This window comes from Ambystoma mexicanum, chromosome 2p, assembly GCF_040938575.1.
Source record: "Ambystoma mexicanum isolate Mex_15411 chromosome 2p, UKY_AmexF1_1, whole genome shotgun sequence".
Taxonomy (NCBI): Eukaryota; Metazoa; Chordata; class Amphibia; order Caudata; family Ambystomatidae; genus Ambystoma; species Ambystoma mexicanum.
This window is the reverse complement of record NC_090923.1, coordinates 333440299-333464921: the sequence shown is the minus strand read 5'-3', so window position 1 is coordinate 333464921 and position 24623 is coordinate 333440299. Positions and strand designations below refer to the sequence as shown.

Here is a 24623-nt window from a genome sequence, read left to right as displayed (position 1 = left end):
AGAGACAGGCTGATAATTATTCGAGTTGGTCGGCTCTTTAGAAAAGGTAGGACGAGGAGGCCACCAGGGGGCGCACATGCAATGGCTGCCTGAGTGCACAGCTCCCGCTGAGGCCTGGCCGTTTCGGAGGATTGAGCCCCCCCGAACCCTGCAGGTGAACTCAATGCGGCGACTCAGCATTGTGACCCCCCCCCCCGGGCACCCTAGGCTCGAAAGAGCGACCCCCAAGATCCCCGTGGAGCCTGAGAACGGGCCCCGACGCACACAAGGGGAGAAGGGAAACAAGGCCTGGGCGGCTGCGGCTCCAGAGGAGGCGGAGACAGAGCACGGACCCGGAGCGCGAGGTGTGCCCTCGCCCTCCCCTCCCCCAAGGCCATCGGGAGGTGGGGGATTGGGGGACAGGAGCGGTGGAGCCCCCACTCATTGGGACAGGTAATCGCTGAGCTCTGGACAGCCTGAGAGAGTTAAGGTGGGCCGGGAGGTGCCGCTCCCACCAGAAGAGCGAGTGGAGGGAGCCCGAACACGCCGACTTCAGTCGTGGAGGGATCCGCAGGCACTAAGTGAGGACGGCGAGGTGGAGTAGCCAGGCCCTTTGACCATTCCCTCCCCCATGGGAGACACCGAGGAGGCCCAGGGTGCGCGGCCCCCCACCCGGCATCAGTGGGGCGTGTGCCCGCCCGTAGACCCCCCCTCTGGGCCTGGCCAGACGGACCTAGTTGCCTGCGCCGCCAAGAACCCCCGACTGCCACGGTGAAACGAGAGGGTGTGAGGCCCCCGCCCGGCGGGGGCATGTGCCTGCCCAACACCGGTACCCCCCACAGCAGCAGAACCACACTAGGGGTGGGTGGGGAGAGACCCCACCCCGGCCCCCCCCTCTCTCTCGCTGGCCCCCCGGGGCTCCCCAGGAGGAAAATCACCGGCTGCCTCGACGGTGGGGGACTGGGGGTGACCAGATGAACTGGCGGAAAACATTGCAGGAATTTCGCTTTCAGGAGGCTGCGAGTAGCATCCAAGGTACGACCCTCAGGAGCGAAATGGCCCAGCCGGAGGTCCCCGGGACCCTCCACAGTGGCAATGGAAAAGTGTTTTGCCTCGATCGTGCAGGAGATCAGGGACATGCGCTCGGACATCGCCCAGAAATTTGAAAAAAATTGACCAGAGGGTGGATAAGGGCGAGGACATACTACTACAGGTGGAGACCAACCAATCCTCATCTGCGTCCCAAGTAATACAAGTAGACATGAGTCTAGCGGCCCTGGAGAAGAGGGACGAAGAGCGGGCCAGGCAGATGGACGATTTTGAAAATAGGGAACAGAGGAACAACCTCAGGATCTTTGGGGTCCCGGAATCAGAAGGAGAAACGGAGAGAGACATCACCCGAACGGTGAGAGACATCATCACCCTCCTGTTCGCGGAGGAGATGACGACGGAACTCACATTTGATAGAGTGCACAGAGCGGGGGGCAGAGCGGGGGGCCCTAGGTCGATCATGGTCCAGTTCCATTACTACTCAGAAAAGACAAAAGTGCTGGAGGAGGCCAGAAAAGCCAGGGAGATCACTTATAATAACCTTCAGATCTCAATATACCAGGATCTTTCGGCCTACACATTGGCCAAACGCAGAATGTGCTGCCCCCTAACGCAACTGCTTAAGGAGAAAGTGGTGCGATACAGATGGGGCTATCCCTTCTCCCTGACCTTCGAATATATGGGTCAAAGGTCAACTCTGATCACGGAAGACGACATGAGGGGAGCCATCCTGGACTCAAACCCCCGGAGGGGCCCCATCGGGCCCGGAGACGGGCAGACCAAGCGGCTTTGGCCCATCGGGAGACAGGAGAAGGAAAAAAGGGCGCAAGGAAACTCAGAAAAATGAATACACCATCGCCAGCGAAGGACGGAGCGGAACAACTGAGGACTGAGGATGGGGGCATCCCATCAGGCTCCACAATGGTGTACTGGTGTCTCGGAAGTTAAATTACTCACAGCGTCCCCACGAACAGCAAGTATAAGGGGGCCAGAGAGGGGTCGCTACAATTAGGGGGTGGAGGGGGCTCAAGACGATGAGCTTTACACAGATGGCCTGGCCGAGGTGGGCAGGCTGGTGGTGCGGCCAAAGCCAGCGATGGCAGAACTAATTGGCTGGACGCCGGGGAGGGGCGAGGGGGGATACACGACAGTTGGGGTTGTTCAGTTCGGGACAGGGATTGGGGGGCAGTTGGGGAAAAGTTTCAGGCCCACCCAGGGGAGGGAGGAATGGGGGAGCACAATTTGAATTGAAGGGAGCACGCAGGAAAGGGTGGTGAGAATATGTCGACAGGGAGAGGAGCGATCTTAGATAATGGCTGAAAGTCCGCCGGCCCTGGGAGTGGGTTGTCTTAACGTGCGGGGCCTAAACACCCCCACAAAGAGGTCCCTGGTCTGTAGGGAATTTAAGAGGGCTAACCTTGACCTTCTCTTCTTACAAGAAACTCACTGGGCACGGGAGAAGGAGCCCAAGATGCAGGGGGGAGGAATAGGGGAGGTTTTTTGTGCGTCCCACAAGGGTAAAAGAGGGGTAGCCATCCTCCTGGCGAGGAATGTTGGTTTTCGAAAAAGAGGACATACTGAAAGACACTGAGGGCCGTTACTTGTTGGTCCCTGGAGGGCGCCCCACTTACCCTAGCGGTGGTATACGGCCTAAATGAAGGTTAAGCCCAATTCTGGGAGGAGGTGGGGGAGAAACTCAAGCTTTTTGTCCGGGGTGTGTTGGTGGTGGGGGGAGATTTCAACATGGTCCTGGATCCAACCCAGGACAGGAAACGCATTGGTCCCCAGTCGTCCAGGGCAACGGATGATCCATGGCTCGGACCTTCCAAAGGGTTAACTCGGGGTTGGGTCTGGTGGACACGGTCCCGACTCCCAGAACGGGAGCCCCCTCCTTCACATACTATTCGGCCATTCACTCGTCTTTTTCCAGAATAGATTACATCTTAGTGGGCGAGACCCTGCACCCATTCGTCACTGGCCACAAAGTCGACCCCGTCCCCTGGTCGGACCACGACATGGTCCGAACCACCATTGCAAGGGGCTGGCTAAGTGACCGTAGGGGACGATGGAAATGTAACGACTCTCTGTTGAAGGATGAGGTCCGCGCTCAGGAGGTGCTAGACGCAATCGCACACCCTATGGGACGCCTTCAAGGCGACCGTAAGGGGACTCCTTATCAAAATGGGTGCCCAAAATAAAAGAGTAAGGGAGGCCCAGGAAAAATCACAGAGAAAATAGCTCAACTCCAACCAGGGGGTCCCCCTGCAGATCCATTGGATCGAAATCAGCTCGCCACCATGGCCGACTATAGGCTCCAGTTGAAAGATCTACTCCTGCACAAAACGGAACAGAGTCTCCAACTGGTTAAGCAAAAGTACTACAAAAAGGGGGACAGGGCGGATAGTATCCTGGCCTGGAACCTGAGGGAGGTGCGGAGAAGCAGAATGGTGAAAAAAGTAAAGAACGAAGAGGGGTTATCACGACACTCCCCACATAGGAGAGGCATTCCGCCGATACTACGAAAAACTATACTCATCAGAATATAATGGGGGAGACGCGGAGATAGAAGGGTTCATGAACTCAATACGAATGCCGGCCATGATTAGTGAGATGGCAGAGGGGTTAGAGGGCCTGGTGACCGAGGATGAGGTGGAACACGCAATAGCGGGATGAAGGTGGGCACTTCCCCGGGCGAGGATGGCTTCACAGTCTACTTTTATAAAAGGTTTCGCTCGACCTTACCCCGCACTTAGTGAAGGTCTTCAACGCAGTACTAGAGGAGGGGACCCTCCCAGACTCCCTGACGGAGGCCATAATTGTGGTATTGCCCAAGGAAGGGAAGGACCCCACTGAGTGCTCCTCCTACCACCTGATATCCCTGTTGAACATCGATGTTAAGATCCTAGCCAAGGTAATCGGGAGGCGGATGGAGGAGATACTACCGAAACTGATCCATGGGGACCAGGTAGGATTTGTAAGGGGAAGACAGGGCTCCGACAACATCCGTAAAACCATAGACTTGTTCCACCATGCCCAGGAGTTGGACCTCGACGCGAGCATCCTCTCCCTGGACTCGGAAAAGGCATTCGATAGGGTCGAATGAAGATACATGGAGCTCCTCCTCCAGAAAATGGGATTTGGCGCACATATCAGGGATGGATGGGTGGCTGCACCATATAGAGCTCCGATGGCAAGGGTACAAGTGAATGGCAGGTTATCGGATCCCTTCCCCCCTCTCACGGGGCACAAGACAGGGATGTCCGCTGTCCCCCCTGATATATGTCCTTACAATGGAGCCCCTGGCCATAGCAGTTAGATCACACCTGGATATCAAAGGGGTTAAGAGGGGCGAAGTGGAATTTAAGTTTTCCCTGTTCGCGGACGACATCTTGGCTTACCTGGTGGACCCCGGCTCCTCCCTCCCCCCCTCCTGTCTCTGGTGGGCGCATTTGGGTACTTCTCTGGGCTGAAGATTAATGTGTCCAAATCAGTTCTGCTCCCCATGAGAACACGGGACCCGGGCTTAGACTCTGTGGGCGTCCTTAACAGGATAGCAGTGGGAAAGGTCTCTATCCGATACCTGGGCGTCGTCCTCACCAGGGATTTATCAAAACTCACCCCGACCAACTATTTCCCCGTTTTAGCAGGTATTACCGCAGACCTCAGGAGGTGGGGCTCAATGATTCTGTCCAGGTACGGCCGCATGACGGCAGTGAAGATGAATGTACTGCCGCGTCTGCTGTATCTCTTCACCTCCCTCCCAACCAGCGTCCCTGACCAAACCTTTAGGACTCTGCAGAATGCGGTCTGTGAGTTTATTTGGCAAGGCAGGACCCCAAGGACCGCAAAGGTGGTCCTGACCCTGCCGAGAGAAGAGGGAGGGTTTGGCTCACCAGACTTCCAACTTTATTTCCGCGCCGCCCAACTGCGCGTCCTCCTGGAGCACATGAGGGAAGGAATGGGCACCTACTGGTCCTACTTGGAGGATATGGATGCCCACCCTCTTAAAGTTCGAGATCTCCTCTGGGCCCCGCGCAGGTTCATCCCGAACAGACTTAAAACCCATCCTACCCTGGGAGTTCTCTGGACAATCTGGAGGGAGGGCCCCCAGACAGCGCACCTAACATCGTGGCCATCGCCGATGTCCTCACTCTGGGGACACCCCTCAATATGGGTAGAAGAGGGTACCGCAAGGCACAGGCCTGGTCCGACTCGGGACTGGAATGGGCTGGGCAGTTTTTCCGGGAGGGGGCATTCCTACCATATGAGGATCTGAGGGACGCTATTGGGCAGGGTCCCTCTCCATATTCGAATATCTCCGCCTGAAGGGCATTCTTTGTGACCAAACATGGGGTCAGAACCTGAAGAGACAGCTAACCCCCTTTGAGAAACTACTTGACACAGCGACCTCCAGGAAGGGAACGGTGTCAGGGATGTACAGGATCCTGAACACTGCTAATTTAGTGGAGAGACGGGGTTTCCGCGCATTTTGGAATGACCTGGAAGGAGAAGTGATCTCGGAGGACGCCTGGTCAGGGATATTTAAAATAGCATTCCATGGGAATTTATTCACAGCCGACATGGAACACAACTTCAAGATCTTGCAGGGGTGGCACAGAGACCTCGTAAAGTTATCAAAAATGTTCACGGGAGTGTCCCCCATGTGTCCAAGGGGGTGCGGCCAGACAGGATCGAGGGGCCACATGTGGTGGCACTGCCCAAAAGTACAGGCGTATTGGGATAGGGTCAGGGGCTGGATTGCTGAAGTCATCGAGGAACTGCTCCCCCAGAACCCTCTGACGGTGTTGGGTCTCCCCCCGGAGGCCACGGACATTTACAGCTACCCCATAATGTGGGAAACAATGCCGAGGGTGGGAAGGGTGGCCCTGGCTCAGAACGCAGGAGCCCGGAGACCCCCTCAAAGGATGACTGGCTAAAAAAAGTGAAAAATATGTTCTTAATGGACAAGCTAACGACAATGATGAACAATGATTCTGGTGTATTCCAAGAGAACTGGTATGGGGTGCAGCAGACCTGGGGATGGGACGTCCACTGAAGCCCGGTAGGGGCCCGGGGCGGGGCCCAGTGAGACGGGACTGGGAGGAACCAAAGACAGAACGGGCGCCCACGGCCCGGGGGTAGGCAGTCGAATCACAGCCATAGACGATTGTCGACGTTCACACTCTTTACCAAGCTCTGGACACAAATGAACAGTTTAAGACGCCCAAAATTAGGTTCATGTTTAATTAAGGGGTTAGGGGGAAGGGCATGTTTTGGGGTGGGGGGACAAAGAGAGGGGGGGGTTCGGGTTCATTGGGCCTGTCATATGTACTTCTTTTGAACATGCATGGAGCCCGTTTGGTTTTATTAGCATTTTCTTAATATAACAAAGTTTAAAAAAATAAAATAAAAAATAAAAATAAAAAGGTAGGACAGTGAAAGCTTTGTAGCAGGCCAATAAAATTCCAGATGGGAGTAATGGGAGTACAATGTTTGAGGAAAGGGAGAGATGAGAGCAGGTAATGGGTGAAAGGTCTTTGAACACCCTTTGTGCAAAGGGATCCACAATGACACAGGATGGATTGCTGCCTGAAGGGTGGGAGCAATCTCAGTTGGTGAGGTCAAGGAGAGTGACACACGAGCAAATATATTCAGGGCAAGGAGGTGTTCCGGGAAGAGGGCGGAAGAATGAATAAGAAAGATGTTAGGCCGTCCCTGAATTCGAAGATTTGAGAAGAGTAGTACAGTGCAAAGTCATTGGGTGCGAGAGAGAGATAGGAGTGGGGGGGAGTGAGGGGGGGGACATGGCCTAGATGGTCGAGGTTTTCCGAGGGTTGGGGGCTTTAGAAACAATGTTTTTGTAGTAGCTAAATTCAGCAGAGTCAAGGACTGCGTTTAATGCAGAAAGGTGTTCCTCATAGAAGACGAGATAAGAATTCAGAGAGCAGGACATGCAGAAGTGAAGGCACATGGTAGTGGAAGCGTGTGGAAAGTCAGAAGGCAGAGGCATGGCAATGGTGAAGCAACTACAGTGATCGTAGAGAGGTAGGCAAATGGTGAGAGATGAGGTTGAGGAAGTTGCCTCCGTCATGCCTGTGCAGGTTAAGGACGGCAACCTAGAGAGAAATCAGAGGTTTGAGGCCATTTCAAGGCATGGCCATTGGAGATTTTTGGGACATTGACGTCTCATTAACACAACACAAAGCTCAAAACAGATCTAGCGAAAAGGCAACATGGAGGTTACTTTAGGCTTTTGCTGACACTTTGAACCACATGAACCATGGCCAAAGTTCGCCAAAGAAGACCCAAAGAAGACCCTTGTTTCTCTATTTTTGAACACATTCTATGGCACCCTCTCTCTGCAGCCTGGATAACCATCTACACACAATATCACCAAACAGGGTTGTTGCAGAGAACAAAAACAACTCTAGTTCATTATCAATAATCCCATTTACATAAAATAAGGGGACAAAGCAATACCTTTTCGCTTAAAGTTTCAAGTATGTTGGACTTCGTGCAACCAAAGCCATAATTTGCACCTAGACTGTACGTTTTACAGGAGGTACAAAATGATGTTGGCTGTATTTATTGGTTTAATTTGTATGTGCAAAATAAGTCACCTTTTCTGTGAGTTTGCATCGCTAAGGAAAATGGCCATTTAGTAATTCCCAGATGAGAAGTTTATTATGTGGACCTACAGGAGCTCTTACAGTAACGGTTTCAATGTGTACCTAGCATGCCAAGTGTTTCTGGAATCTACAACTGGCTTTGTCCCAAGGCAGGTGTTCACCAAATGCCAATAAGTTTATATGCGTAGACCGGTTACCAGTCAATTGGTCGAAAACATTTGGTCGACAGGACAATTGGTCGACACCATTTGGTCGAATGCCAAATGGTCGAATTTTTTTTTTTTTTTTTTACCCCTTTTTTTTTTTTTTTGGGGGGGTCCCCCCCAAACGCCCCTGTTTATCTTTTTTTTTTTCTTTCCCCACACGAAAACCCACAAAAAATATATATAAATTAAAAAAAAAAAATTCAACCATTTGGCATTCGACCAAATGGTGTCGACCAAATTGCAGTCGACCAAATTGCAGTCGACCAATTGACAGGACACCACATAGACCACCACAGTGGCTTCTTTCGGTAAGCCAGATAATGAATAATCAGGATATTTGGATCCGAGCTGGTGAAAAGCCCCTTATACAAGGAACTTGAAAAATCAATGCATTAAGTGAGCAAAGAGTTTGACACTGGACCCAGAGAGCCAGTCTAATTCATGAAGTGTGGACCTGTGTGAAAGAAAGATCTGTGGTCAATACAAAGTACATAAAACAGTTAATGCATTATGCTTTATGTACTTTGGAGATAGTATAGAGGTTTGAAGATTACAGAACTGTGCTCTCCCCATAACCCTAGGGACCACCCATTCCAAATTCCAAGGAGACATTAAATGTGTTGAATGATGGAGGAAAGGCTGGTCATAGTTCAGAAACCCCTGTACTAAAGCTGTAACTGCTTCAACGCTGCTAAGGAATCTCTATTGGATCATAGGAAGCCCCAACATTAAAATACCTACGGTAGGCTGCCTTGCAGACTGAGGTTGGAGCAGGAATGGTGAATGGTCTACTTAGTTAAAGAGAGCGAAACCAAAGAACTAAGGAGATTGACTGAAACCTGGTGACACGTATTAAACTACAAGGGTGTCAGGGGCACATTCCTAAGCCTCACCATGCTCTTAACCATGAGGTTTGTAGTTCCAACATTGCTGGTATGATGGTAGGCCCAAACTTGCTTCAATATGCTGAGAAAGGTCAAGAGAGGACTGCTACATCTTTTGGAGGAGAAGCAGTGTTAAGCGTATTGAAATGGCATTTATTGATTAATGACAACTTCAACTACATAAAGTGTTGTTGCCCTTTGCTCCTACCCTTAGCCGCTCACAAAAACAATGTCTATCATGTAAAACTGTCAGTTAGCCAGTTGGTTAGAACATGGACAGTAATAGAAATGAACAGCAAAGAAAAAAAATAAATAACATAAAAAAACAAACAGACTACTTTTGTGGGTCGAATTTGCTGACAGTTCATCACCTAACTAACAAGAATATAAATAAACGTACCTGGTGTCTTTTCTGCACAATCATTGGCATGGTCAGTGGATCTAGTTGCTTGATTTATGGTCTTCAAGATTTGCTGAAATTGCTCCTGGGTCAAACATACCAAACTTTCCCTTAGATCGTCAGCTGATAGGTTATGTTTCTTATGAGTCCTCTGTTTTGACAAAACTGTGGATTGTGAATCCTTTTTAACAGAAGCAGGCCCTTTTTGTGCATTTTGTTTTCCCAGATGGTTATCTTGATGGAGTATTACATCTCGGTCTTTTTCTTTTACCTGCTTAAATGGCTCATTGTACGGTTTCTTTGAAACCAAAGTGGCATAATTTTTTTCACTCTTTGTCTCCGAAAGTCCAGACCCAGTTCGTTTTTTTGAAATTGGCTTTTCTGTTGTAACAAAGGTATTCTGAGTTGCTTTAAGAACATTGTCATTCTGTGTTGCTTTAATAATTTGCCGATTCAGTGTTGCTTTAAGAAGCTGTCCAGTTGGTTTTATTACAGCCGCCTGTTCCTGGGATCCCTTCTTGAAACCAGTCTGTAAGAGCAAACAGTTTGGTTACATGAGTATAAGCCGAAATCGTATATATATATATATTTTTTTTTTTTAAAGAAAATGGGATACCAATTTTTTTTTTTTTTTTTTTAAATCACACATGCATCAGCAAAGACAACAGGTCTGGCTTTTGTATAGGCTAAAGTGTGTTTCTTTATTTTTAGGGGTCTGTATGTTGGTATGCCAAAGGATGGATAATTGGGTGCTTGTACAGGTGGGTCAGTGAGCTTAGGTTTCCTCACCTCTGCATTTTTTAGGTTTGGGTATATGTCATTATTATTATGGTGTTTGAGCGCGGATCTGGCTTTGAGAATCAACAGAGCGCTTTACAGAGATATACACCAATACAGATACATAACGGAACGCTTTACAGAGGTATACAACATTACATATGCAGAACGAAGCACTTTTCAGTGTTAACAACTAAACAGATATACAGCCAGGGGATTGATGGGGGTAGGATAGAGTGGGGCACGGAGTTGGGGGTATCGCTGTACCGGGTGGCGGTAGGGGAGGGGCAGGCGACATCTAGTGAGTCATGTAACGAGAGGGGCGATGTGATGGCCTAGGTGTTGAGGATGACTGCTGCATGGGTGATGGTCGGCCTCCCAGGCTTGCCCTGGCAGTCAATAGGGGCCTCCCACCCTTTCCCACAGCATCTCACAAATACCTCCTTCATATTTACATCTACTTTTGTTATTCCTCCTCCCTCAACAACCCTATTTAAATCCTCTTTCTCGGCTCCACTAGCACTTCTCAAATGCTAACCACCAGCACGTTCTTCCAGCAGCTCTTGCCATGTCTACTGCTGCTGCCTTAAACATGCCACCTAAACCTGGAATCAGGTGCCTTGGCAGCCAACTAAACAAACCGCTTGGAAGGAATATCTTTTCTGAAAATTGAACTGCTTTAGCCACTAATATATATATATATATATATATATATATATATATATATATATGGGATACATTACTCACCGTAATCGTATTTCTGATGCTTGTATCTGCTTAGATTCACATGCTGTGCATAGGCCGACATCTAGTGGAAGCTGCGGAGTATTACAGTTTGTTTTTCGAAAGTCGAAAATGGGCGTCGACACAGGCGTGCCAGTAATACTATCCCTAGTGTGACGTCCACTGTACCCAAGATCCCTCACGCGTGTAGGATCCTCAGATTGTATTTTTTCTGACATGAGGAAGCATGAGGAGTAGCGTGAGTACAGATAATCCAAGCAGATAGACAGAAAAGGTAAGACTACAAGCAATCATGCGCCTTCTCTCGGAGGGGAGGAAGGGTGGGTCGCATGTGAATCTAAGCAGATACAAGCATCAGAAATACGATTACGGTGAGTAATGTATCCCTTCTGAGGCTTGTGGAATCTGCTTAGATCACATGCTGTGCATAGATTAGCGAGCAGTACCAGAAGAAGGAGGTGGGATGTGAGAAGGGTCATGAGCAAACAGGTGTCTTAGAACCGCTTGTCCCACTTGTGTATCTGTCTTGGAATGAGTGTCAATGCAGTAATGCTGAGTAAAAGTGTGAATAGAGCTCCAAGTAGCCGCTTTGCAAATGGTGTCGAGGGGAACATTTGCAATGAAAGCCAGAGTGGCACCAATGCCTCTAGTAGAGTGGGCCCTTGGCGTAAAAGGCAGAGTCTTGTCAGAAAGAGAGTAACACAGCTGTATACAGTTGATAATCCACTTCGAGATAGCGCCCTTAGAGACGCGATCCCCCTCTCTGCCTGTAGCTACGGAGACAAACAGTTGATCTGTTTTCCTTAGCGGTCTGGTTTTATTTACATAGTATAGGACCGCCCTACGCACATCTAGGGTGTGTAGTTTCACCTCAGCCGAGCTTTGCGGGTTCTGGAAGAAAGCCGGAAGCTCGATGGACTGGTTTACATGGAACTTGGATATGAATTTAGGTGAGAACCTAGGGTGTGTGCGTAAAACCAGTTTGTCCTTGTGGATAGTAAAGAAAGGATCCTGCACTGACAGAGCCTGAATTTCACTGACCCTTCTTATGGAGGTAATGGCTACTAAGAAGGCCGTTTTATAAGTCAGGTGTTTGAGACTACTTTTATGCATGGGTTCGAATGGGGGTCCCATGAGCTTAGCTAGCACCACGTTGAGGTCCCATCCTGGCGGTGGGTTCGAAATAGGAGGGTGAAGTCTCTTTACTCCTTCCATGAAGGCTTTAACCACTGGTACTTTCCACCACGAGACCTTGTTATGGGATGTGGTGTAAGCCGAGAGGGCTGCCAGGTGTACTTTCAGCGAGTTAAAAACCAACCCTGCATCCAGCAGGTGGAGCATGTATGTCACAACGTTGGAAGGAGTGCAATCAACCGGGTTGATTTGTTTATTCTGGCACCAGATAACGAATCTTTTCCACTTATCAAAGTAACAGTGCCTTGTATTTGGTTTCCTGGACTCCTTTAGAATGTCCATACACCTCTGTGGTAATTTGAGATGTCCAAACTCTATGACTTCAGGAGCCATGCTGCTAGGTTCATAGAGTTGGGTTCCTGATGCACTGTTTGACCCTGTTGCTGGGACAGTAGGTTGTACCAGGCTGGGAGTCTGATGGGTTCGCACACCGCCATCCTGCGTAGGTGTGGAAACCATGGTTGTCTCGCCCACATGGGAGCAACTAGGATGAGCGTCATAGATTCCTTGTTCATCTTGTACACCACCTTCCTGATGAGAGGAGTTGGTGGAAAAGCGTACGCAAACATCCCTGACCAGTTCATCCACAGGGCATTCCCTTGGGAGTCCGGCTGGGGGAACCTGGATGCAAATCCTGGGCATTGTTTGTTTTCGCTTGTGGCGAATAGGTCTATAGTGGGGAAACCCCACTGAGAGAAGAGATCTTCTACTACGTCTCTGTGAAGGACCCATTCGTGTTCTTCTGGGAGGGAGTTTCTGCTTAGAGCATCCGCTAGGGAATTGAGCTCCCCTGGAACATGTTGCGATGACAGGAAGATGTTCCGTCTGAGTGCCCATATCCATATTTTCTGGGCAAGCTTGGACAGATTTGGCGAACGAGTCCCCCCTTGCTTGTTCAGATAGAACATGGCTGTCGTGCTGTCCGTCCTGATCTGCACCGACAAGTTCAGTAGATGGGGCTCGAACGCCCTTAGCGCTCGGAATACTGCCAGAAGCTCTAGCAGATTGATGTGGTTCTTGGCTACTGAGTGAGACCAGAGACCCTGAGCTGTGTGGTGGAGATGGTGAGCTCCCCACCCAGTCAGGCATGCATCTGTAGTCACCACGGCTTGTACTTCGGGATCGTAAAAGGGTTTCCCCTTTGCGAGATTCTCTCTTGTCCACCAGTGTAGGCTCTGTACGAGTGTTGGCGAAACGACCACTAGATCGTCCCAATGACCACTTGCCTGAGACCACTGTTTCGCCAACCATTCCTGCATGGGACGCATGCGCAGACGCGCGTGGGGGACCAGGTAAATGCATGACGCCATCATGCCCAGTAACCGCATAGCTTTGCGTACTGTTATCTGTTGACCTGACTGATAATGCGGAATTTGCAGAAGTATATTCCGAATTCTCTCTTCCGAAGGGAAGGTCAATCCTTTCTGAGTATCTAGGAGCTCCTAGAAACTGTTTTGAGGTGCTTGGCACCAGACTTGACTTTTTCTCGTTGATGGAGAAGCCTAATTCGTGGAGGAGGTCGATAGTCCTCTGAATGTTTGACCTGCAAATTCCTGGGGTTTCCCCCGTTATGAGCCAGTCGTCCAGATAAGGGTACACCGGGATTGCTTCCCTGCGTAGGTGTGCAGCCGCCACCGCCAGTACCTTGGTGAATACCCTTGGTGCTGAAGCTATCCCGAAGGGCAGTACCTTGAATTGGTAGTGGCGACTGTCCACCTTGAAGCGCAAGTACTTTTTGTGCGCTGGGAGCATGGAAATATGAAAATAAGCATCTTTCATATCCAAGGTTGCCATGTAATCCCCCTTTTTTAGGAGGGGGATTACCTCTTGTAGCGTGGTCATACGGAATTTTTGGGGCTTGACATATTTGTTGGCAGGCCGTAAGTCCAATACTGGGCGCATTGTCAAATCTTTCTTTGGCACAAGGAAGTAAGTTGAATAGATACCCTTGTTTACCTGGTGTCCTGGGACGAGTTCTATCGCGTCCTTTTCTAGCAGAATGGCGATCTCCTCGAGAAGGATCCTTTGATGCTCTAGGGAGTGCACTCTTTGTCGTGGAGGATGATTCCGGGGACGCTGCAGTAGTTCTATACAATATCCTGCGGATACTGTTGACAGCACCCATCTGTCTGAGGTGATCCCTTCCCAAGCCTGGGTGAAGGTGGAAATGCGTCCCCCTACTGGGGTTGCGTGGCAAGGGACCCTGAACTGAGCGTCACTGTTTTGGTGGAGGCGTGCCCCCGCCCTTGTTGGGGCTGCCTCTGCCTCTTCCACGACCTCTCTTGTTACCCCTGCCGTAACTCTGGGTAGACTGCTGGTTGTTATTCCATTGTGTACCTTGTCCCTGGGCATAGTTGCCTCTTTGTGAATTTTGGCCGCGTGGGCGACGAAAATTATTGTTCCCCCTCTGGTTAGGGGGTTTGTTGGTAAGCTGGCCAAGGGATTTGAGAGTCTCATATTCATCTTTGGCATTTTTAAGTGCGTCTTCGACCGCTTTCCCAAACAATAGGTCGGGTTCCACTGGCTTGTCTATTAAAGAAGCCTGGGTTTCTGTCTTGAATCCCGACTGCCGTAACCACGCATGTCTCTTGATAACAGTACCTTCTGCTATCAATCTCCCTGCGTTGTCAGCGGCGTCGAAAGTTGCTTTTAAAATGCAACCAGACACGGCTCTCCCCTCTGCCGAGATCCGAGCCAGCTGGCCCTTTAACGGTTCTGGAGCAGAGGCAATGAGCGCCGCGACTTCTTCCCATTGATGGCAATTGTAACTAGCCAACAGGGTGGTGGAATTCGCAATCCTTGCTTGGTAGGCGGACGTTGAGGCTACCTTTCTGCCAAACCCGTAAAGTTTTTTGCTCTCCTTGTCGGGAGGAGCTTCTGATGAAGATAAGGGCGTGCCAGCCCTCTTTCTAGTGTTGGTCACCACTAGGGAATCTGGTTTAAGATGTCCCTTTATATACAGAGGGTCAGACTGGGCTGCCCGGAAAATCTTTTCAATTCTGGGGTTGACAGCTCTGGTGAGGTTAGGATTCACCAGGGAAGGATCTATTCTTCGTTGGATGGATTTGAGGATAGGGATGGTCTGAGCGACCGGTCTTCTCTCTCCTACAAACTCCTCCGCGAAGTCCCTTTCCTCCTGTACACCGTGGGTGTCGATGTGGAAGTGTTCCGCTGCTCGAGCGAGAACCTCGTTAAGGAGGGGCTGGTTATCAACTGGAGAGTCAGTAACTGGGGCTTCGCTTTGTACTGGGGAATCTACTCTGTAAATTTCCTGCTCATCTTCTCCCTCCTCCAGGTCCTCATCCTCTGCATAGTAATCTGTCCCGGTTTGTTCTTCCATAAATGCAAACTCCTGGTCCTCTTCAGGGAAAACTTGTCCCTGATAACTGGGGAGTGGAGTAGAATATGGAGTGGAGTAAGGCTGAACCTTGAAGGGTTCAGGTCTTTCGACCCGGGGCTCTTTACTTAGCGGGATAGGATCGGAGGAGCCTGAGGGTGTGGCCCCTTGAGGGTTATATGAAAGAAAGTGTTCTGGGTTCTTATCATAAAAATCAGCCAAGGAAGACATCCTAGACATAACCCTGTCTATGTCTTCACTGGACCATTCCCTGGAACAGGGTATTACTTTAGCAGGTGATTTATTTTCAAGGGTAGACTTGTGTTTGCTTGTCTGCTTAGGCTTTACAGGGGTGGAAGGCTGTGCTTTCCGCTGTTTCCCCCCTTCTCCGTGCGTGGAAAAATGTTTTCCCTGTCCCTTGGGGGCCCCAGAGACTTTCGACGCCTGGCGTCGAGGGTCTGGAGAGGTATCTGTGTGCTTCGGGCGTGGGGCCTCACTGATGTTAACCGCGGTCTCGGTATCTTGGAGCGCGGCCTGGGGGTGGAAGTCGTCTTCGTCTCCCGACGATCGAACTTCCGTTAGTGTGTGTAGCAAGGCACTCTTGGCAAGAGTGGATGATTGCCTTGCGTCGTGAGGCGATCTCGATCGAGAGCGCCCAGAGGACACCGAGTCGGACCGTTCTTTTTGTGCCTCTTTCCGGGAAGTCGACGTCGTCGAGGTCCGGTTGGTCTTAGTGTGTTTAGTGTGTGTTAGGTGTGTAGCGCTTGCGTCGCCGGGGGTCTTCCCCATAGCCGCCTTGCCGGACGACCTTCCGAGGTCGGGGACCTGCGCTCGTCGGCTGTCTTTCGACGCCGTAATGCCCTCGCCGTCCGAAAGTACGGCGTCGCTGCCATCGCTGAAGGCGCCCTCCGCTGCCATGGCCTCCTGCCTGGCGTGGTGGGCCCAACGCTTTGTCGAACGGTCCTTAAGTGTCTTAGGTTTAAACCTACTACACGCTCTGCAGTTCGCTTCGGGGTGATCCCTCGGCAAGCAGAGATTGCACGTGGCGTGCCTGTCGACCCAAGGGTATTTGCGATTGCACTTGGGGCAGAATTGAAAAGGGGTACCCTCCATACGCACCTTAAGGCAGCGGGCTGCTAAGTGTAGGAATATATATAAATGTAACTATATATCAAGAGTGAAGAGTATGTACCACCCCCCACTCTCCCTACTTGTAAGGGCCGAGGCCAGCGGCCTACTAGGCCCGGGCCGAGGCCAGCGGCCTACCGAGGCCCAGATCCGTCGTGCAGCAGTCGACGGTCGATGACTTCTCCAGCCGTCGTCGAGGTTGAGGGTCGACGTTGGGGTGGGGAAGGGAATGAATAAGAATTAAAATTATAATAACAGCAAAAGTATGGCTAAGGCCAGGGAACTCCGCAAGATGCTTCCGACCAGTATGGCGGAAAAAAACAATCTGAGGATCCTACACGCGTGAGGGATCTTGGGTACAGTGGACGTCACACTAGGGATAGTATTACTGGCACGCCTGTGTCGACGCCCATTTTCGACTTTCGAAAAACAAACTGTAATACTCCGCAGCTTCCACTAGATGTCGGCCTATGCACAGCATGTGATCTAAGCAGATTCCACAAGCCTCAGAAATATATATATATATATATATATAAATAAAAGTTCCAAAAAGATATTAATGGAAAAACAGATTTTCATGACAAAGTTATAAATGGTCAGAATTGCAGTACAAACAACTGATGTATCCAGTTAGCATGCCCTTCCCCTCCATACTCAAGGGTACTACTACAACAACCAAATTGCCATTCACCACATCTTTACAGAAGATTAATTGCAGGCATGCTGTAAACCCTTTTAAATTACATGAGTGGTATGAAAGGCGCTATGATATGACAAAGTGAATAGTGAAAATTAATAATGTATGTTGAAGCATCCAAACATAAGAAATAATCATAAATAAACATAATTCAAAACTGTGTGCATTGTTTGTTTGAATGAATGCGATAATATACCATGTAAGCAGTTCGAAGTAGTGCCAGTTTACTGTCAAAGCTGCTTTATGGTGCTTTCTTAGACCAAGAGAGGAACATCGAACAGAACTGAATAGGAGGCACAGGATGCCAAATATTTGCCCGTTACTTTTAGATGATTAGGGGAGATTTTTGCACAGTTTGGTCACAGGACCTCTTTGAGGTCGATGTGATGTTTGCGTGGAAGATTTTCAGCAGCAAGGAGATTTATGGGGCAAGTTGGTCTTCCGAGAACAAGGGCCTCTGCTCTTATTCATGATTTCATGCACATCACAGCACCTTCAATTCTCCCCCCACCCCACAACACTTCACTAGAATCTTCCATTGGTCCATGATTATCAGACTTGCTCCCTTCAGCACCCACTGCCAACATCACAGCACATAGGCTGGATTTTCAAGAAAATACCCAGTTCCCATATTCAAGTCTGAAAAGAAATTGGAGAGCATATGAAGATTCCTTTACGGGTGGGTCTTAATTTAAAAAACGGTCTTCCCAAAACTGAGAAAACAAAGCAGATCTCAGTTACTCATGGGACCAGAAGGTCTAGCAGCGGCATGTTCTGTTCCACTAAAAATCTGAGGTACATATGCACTGTAGCAAGACAGGTGCCCATAGTAAAATCGGACAAGAAGCAAGCTTCCATTAACTGATTATTTCACCAGATAATGATTTTGATGCACTGGAGGCTCAATCTCTATCAATCCTATGTTTGATTGGTGCACTACCAGGAAAGCCTTATTCAATGGGTAAAAGAAGCTAGCAAGGCCAAAGGAGATACCAAATGAAAAAGCTAGGCGCAAGTAAGGATCCTTGCGGGATTCGGCACAGCGATCTCTCCATGTAGGCAAGAAACAGTGATAAGGCACCCGTCGGCAATACCAGAGACACAAGGCAAGCCAAGAAAGATCAAAACCCTTAAAATCAAATTGACTCAGGATGTTCAGGAGAACAGGCATGATCAACACTATCATTTGAGACATAACCAGTGCACTTACGCCATGACCATCAAAAGTCTAAAACATTTGATACCAGCATCGATAAGGTTCAATGATCTGGGAGGAAATCTCAGAAGCATGGTCCGTTACTACCCGTTACAAGTTCATAACAGGATATGGGATGCAATATACAGATCAGAAGTTGAACAGCGCAAAGTTGTCAATTGATGCTTTTTCTCCACAGCACTATTCGTGCTACAGTCTGGTCACCTTGAAAAGAAAAAAAACGAGCCCATTAGTGCATGAAACACTAATATTTAGCCAAGGTACATGGTGCTAAAAAGAAAGCTACTGCCAGCCTAACATCAGTAGTCAATTTACACAAATGGTTTTGGTTACTTCATTTATTATTACATGTGATTTTGCAAAGTGAAAGTAGGGTAAAAGCTTCAATGTCACATTGTGCCTAAATGTACTATTGCTCTGAAAGTGACATCGCTCAATCTCCCCATTAATTAAGCTAATATTATTTTCCAGCTTCTCCCTAACCCCCGCATCTTCTTCAATGAGACTTCCAGCATATCTGCTGACCCTGACCTGACTTTAAGGAGCGATTCGCTTTTAAACCTCACTTCCTAGTTACACTCACTTTGCATCAGGGACAATGGTGAGTCATTAAAGGTAACAGTAAAGGGAACCCTGCCCCCCCCCCCCTATTTATATGTATTGTAGCACTATTACCTCCCTGAAGGAGAGTAGTGCAGGGATACCTCATGTTCCAATTATTTTTGGACTATGGGTAGTTGCTCCAGAAAAAGTGAAATCCAGAGAGGTTGACAGCGATACCTTTATTTTCCTCATTTATGGGTGCACCTTTTAATGCACATCGTAGCCCTATGGGCACTACAAAGCTCAACATGTCTGGTTGTGTTGTGAAGCCCATCTGTGTGTTTGCAGGTTCTAGACTGAGTCTGGGAAGTGGCATTTTGCGTGCTTTGAACTGATCAGCCCAAATTCACATCCTGGACCTTGTGTGAGGTTATGGCTGTAGTTGAGCCAGCTTCCATGACTGGACAGCTGCCCAGACTTTGAATGTTGCAGGTTTCCTGGTAGGTCACGTGGGGTCACCAGATCAAGATTGTGTACATCTGGAGAGGATCTGGAGTGATTCTTCTGTCAACCACTAGAGCCAAGGACTCGAAACACAAGAAGCCACAGAGACAGGCTCGAAGACTACTGCAGGGACAACCGTTGCTCAAGCCATCTACCCGAAAGCAAAGCTCTGCTCTTTCATTGATGGGGAGACCTTACATGTGCCTGCCTTCCTTGAACTGGTCGATGTGGCTCCAGCCAGTGCACTGTCCTGCATCTCAGAGGTAATCTTCCTAGAGCACTGAAAATATTTGGGCCTGTAGCTGGCATCCACCAACTGAAGAGGGTATTTCTCTGGTTGCCTTGATCTCATTTAGCCTGGGACTGTGAAACCTGTAGTGCATCCTGTGACGAATCAAGGGAATTTGTCTCTTCTACCAAGAGGGAGCCCCTTGCTGTGAGAGGCTAGGAAGGTGAGCCCGCTCTGCACTGCCCTCCCTAGGGATATAGAGGCAAGTGGGACCTTCCCGGGAGAGAGTCCCCCTTTGGCAGACAAGGACTCTTGTTCCTTTGAGGAACTCCCTAGAGATATCCACCTTATCACTTACATGAGATGTTTCACCACGACCAAGACTTCTAACAACTGGGTCGAAGAAACATAGAATAGATGTTTAAATCTCACAAACAAGAAGCATATCCCTTTAAATCTTAAGGTCACATACAATGGGATGAGTAGGTTAAATAATGGACGTCCGGTGTACGAAGAGGAAGAAGGTAGAGTCAACACAAGCCTGCACATTAGAATCTCGCTTGAAGCGGGAACATGAGACACAGACAGGACGAACAGAGCGAGAGGATGGAACGCCAGACCAAAGACGCCGGCCGAGCATGAGAAATCCTGAGACGTGAACCGGAGAGAGAGACGCTGGGATGCCAGAGCGCCAACTGAATAAGAGCAAACAGTGGGACAGGATCCCAACATTATGTGGTGGCAAGACCACTGGAACCTCGTGGTGGACAGTCAGTCCCTGAAACGTCACCAAAGCCGCCAAGCAGCAACGAACACAGGGTGTCCAACGCCTTGTCAACTGAGCAGGAATTCACTAAGAGAAAGCTGAAGGAGAAGCCAAATGCCGAAGCACAGGCTACAAAGAACAGAGACCGGAGAAGCACTCACAACGCAACAAGGCTTCCCGAAACATTTTCCCCGCAGAATAGAGGGTAGCAGGGGTTACAAATGTAACGGGCTGCCAAGAAATAAGCTGTATGTTAAGCAAATAACTAATCTAAGTAGAAATCACAGCATAAAAGTCCCCTTTGAGGAAATACATTTCAACTATGGGGAGAAAAGAGGAAATAAGAGAAAAGAATAATAACCAGAGAAGCCAATTGTGGAGAACCATACCCTGGGAAACGGGGAGAAAACTACCCCAAGACATACAAGAAGAGAAAACAAATTGGAATAATTACGGTGAACTTGAATTTAGAGAATTCAGGAAAGTGAAGTTAAACAAGAGATCAACATACCAAAGAAATACAAACCTTTATTGGCCAGGAAAAAAATGATATTCTGACATAAGAAACAGAAAGGGGAACCCTGAGGACAAGGGAAAACTACAAGTTGCCCTTGAAGAGTTACAGAGACTGATGCAAGATATCCAAAGAGATTAGGTGAGAAATTCATACTACTGAAAGAACTCTACAGACTGGTACTAGCCGTATCCTAAGGAGAAGGGAGTCATTCTCCACTTATAAGTTAGTTTATGCAGTGGTAGGGTCAGCTAGGGTACTTTTGGACAGCTGACTTTACCTTTTTGGACTTTCACGACAGACTGATGAGCACATTAGTTAGTAAAGTAGGCAGGGACCCCCTATGGTCCTAGGGAAAGTTAGGTGTTCCATCTTCTTTTGGATAAATAAAAATACATACATCATGCCATCTAAGAGTCTGTGTCCTTCTTCTGACTCACCACAATCCTCATGGGCTCTAGACCTTGCTGGTCTGCTGCATTCAATCAACAAGAGGAGTTCTGTTGGATCTCAAGTCCTGAGGCCCTGAATGGTCATGCCTTCAGACCCTCTGGGTTCATTTCTGGATCCTCCAACATTGTGGGAAAACAAACAGTTCTTCACCTTCAAGCCAGGTGATGTTTGTAACAGTCAGGTCACTGATGGATACTGGAAGCGCCAAACCCAGCTGACAAAGTTGCCATCTAAAGGACAATATTAACCTGCAACCTCCTGTACTCCAACATTACTGTGAGAGCATTTATCCTCAGCTTATCCTCATTGAAGTAACAGGGGCTGGTTTTCTGAACTGTTTTGAAGCCTTTCTGTTGCTATTGGATAACCTGTGCACAGGGATCCTGTATGGGATCCCTGGATTGGTAGCTGCCACTTACCTGTGGTTGTAAGCCAGATATACAAAAGGGATCCAACGAAAGTAGGACTTCTCCATACAGACCTCCATCACTGACTATTCATTTGCCCTCACTCTTCTTGCTGTAACCTCTCCAGCACAGGGGTTGTAAATTGTCAGTAACAGTGAAGACAGCATTACAATTACTGATCGAATGAGGCTATGACTTTCTTTTGAAAGCAAGTCTGATTGTCAATCACCCTCTGCTTTTAGAGTTGATTTTCAACTTTTCCAAGTGAAGATTAAAGTCGGTTATTCTCTCAGTATATAAATGGTCCATAGTTTGTGTCACAGGCATGGTTCAAGAGGTTTTATTGTAATTTACTTGTGTGCACTTTGGTCCGTCCCCTCAATCTCTCTTCTAGATGTAGCAGTTCTCTTTTCACTGCAACACTCACTTTCCACTTGCTCTCTACTCTCTTTCGAACAGGTCAACTCCCTCACCTTGCACAATCACTACAGTATCACTTGCTCTTACCAACCAATATCTCCACGCTTTGGTCATTTGGTCCGCCACAACCTCCTGCTCAGACCTCACCCGATAACCCACACCTTCCAGTTTTCGGTCTCCTCCCTTATATATACACACACTTCACCTCCCTCATTGGTAGACTTCCCCAGTCTAACCTAGTGCTGTCTTCTCATCCCATGAGGTGTTACAACAGCAAGAACTTACAAATAGGTGGTTAAGCCCTGCACCTTCTCTGCTGGAACAATGGCAGCCCACAGTAGTGTATGTGCGAATTAATGCAGAGTGACGGGAGGAATCAAGAATAGTAATAAGCCACTTCACGACTCTACATTATGTCTCTCTAAGAATGGAGGCTGTCATGGGCAGTTGACTCTCTGGAAGGTGATGCAGTTCACAGCGGCTCTCATCTTTCCACAGTTGTGGATTCTCTTTCCTCTGGCAACACGCGTACATCTGCTGGCTGAGTCTGCCCCTGGGAGGCTTTAATTGGCTATATTCATACGGGTGGCCTGTGTTGCTTCCTGATGCTGGAGTTTGCATGCAATGAAATAAATGAGACTGGCCAGCATTTGTTGGTTTAGGTATGGGGATATGCAATGTGGCATTATTCATATATAAGCAAGCACTTGGGGAGGAGACAAGAAGCACTTCACCACTCTAGGATAGATGTGGCTCTGGCTTCAACACTAGTAGTCCTCCCACCACAGATTACTGCGCTTGTCGCACCCCGACACAAGAAACCATGCTCATACCCCATCCGTATTGTCAGCAGGTGCCTTAACTACCATGATAGTCCACTCAGAAGAATGCTCATGAGCGCAATGTGGAAATTTAAAATGTTGCTGAGGTTTCTCACATCATTCCTATTTACAGTATTTCCACTGCTACATTTTGGGTGTGGGGGAACGTACAGCGAGGATCAGCAGTCGCTCTGTAAGGAAAACTTGCTTCGAGTGCTGACATGCAAACATAGCTGGCTCTCCCACCACACCCCTTTCCCATAATGGAATTACTTGCATGAATACCTAGTACTTTTACATCTACAGATTAAACCATGCCTCTGGTGAGTTTTTTCATGGCAGAAAAAGAAGGTGGCCCTCTTGCTACTCTGTTCCACACTCACTTTCGCTCCCAAACTCAGATGTGTTAAACACAAGCTCAATTGTAACTATATCTGAGTAAACAAAAAGACCAACAATGCAAACAATCAATGTTACTGCCACGTAAGCGCCCTTTTGAGGCGGCTGTTTTGGAGACATTCTGCAATCAATGTATCTAGACCTTGGTCTGGCATAGGAAACGATATATAAAGGACCTAAATAAATGTCATCAGCTCCCGAATCACTGAAATATGTACATTCCATAATCACTGCTTTGGAGGCCTCCAATCTGAACCTTGGCAAAAGTCTCTATTAAATTAGAGGCCCCATTTGACATCTGTAGGGAGTCAGATTTACATCAATGAGTATTCACAAGTGGACACCCAATAAACTTGTGAACCATCAGTAGAGCTCATGAGTAACATGAATTCAGATAACTCTGGGTAGTCTTTGTGGCCCGCATGCATCCAAAACACTAGTGCCACATTTGTTAATGTGCCTATTGTGGGAGGTGAGACCGGCATTGGTCTCATGAGAGAAACACAGACACAATGATTCAAGTTTATGAAAACCTTTATTTGGTAAAGGAAGGGGTTTGGAGACTGCCTAAATTGCCCTATGTCTAGAATGGGAGTAGTCTCGACCACCAACTGAAAGTAGAAGTCCAAAGTCAGTCAAGTAAGTCAAAACAAAAGGTTCAAAACCTATGCTTGCTCTTTCACACTCTAATACAATCATTTACATGGGATTGGACTAAATAAAAAGCATGCTTCAAAGTAAAGGTCAGGATAGTATTGGAGCTGGTCCACAGATCCCCTCCCCAAGTCTTGAGCCACTTGGGATTCAGGATGCGTTCCTCGGCTTTCAAAGGCACTGCATAAAGTTCTTTTTAAAAAGTTCAAACAGTTCTGGTTGCACAAGTTCAAAGTTCCTTTAGGTAACAATTCCTCTGTCACCCCTTCTCAGGATGTCTGCTACTTATTAGTTCCCAAGACTTTCACAGTTCACAACAGGTTGATGTATTGGTGTTCCAGAGCCTTTCGACAACGCCTAGTATTCCTCAGCCCCAGACGGGACCACTTTGACACCTTATCTCTCCACACACAGTTATTCAGCAGTTCAACATTTCAGAGACTTTCATTTAACACACGGTACTTTCGGTCTAATGTAGGACCACTAGGATACCTAGGATTCTCTTTCAGCTTGCTCTTCTCATCGTGCCCCCGGCACCTTTTTGAAGTTAAATCTTGGCTTACCTTCATCAGCGTGCCCCCGGCACAGTTTTACAGTTCATCACCAAGTTGGCACGGGCCTCAGTGTGTCATTTCCCCCAAGCATAGCCCCCACTTGCTTCCATATTGGTCC

At 48.4% G+C, this 24623-nt stretch overlaps 1 protein-coding gene across 1 annotated transcript in view; it reads right to left on the bottom strand.

Annotated features, from left to right (window-relative positions):
- CCDC66 (coiled-coil domain containing 66) overlaps positions 1 to 24623 on the bottom strand; it is a 561787-nt gene that overhangs the window by 389258 nt on the left and 147906 nt on the right. Inside the window, exon 4 of the mRNA XM_069643663.1 lies at positions 9149 to 9677. Within this exon, the coding sequence (XP_069499764.1) occupies positions 9149 to 9677 (529 nt within the window). The remainder of the gene's footprint in view (positions 1 to 9148; positions 9678 to 24623) is intronic.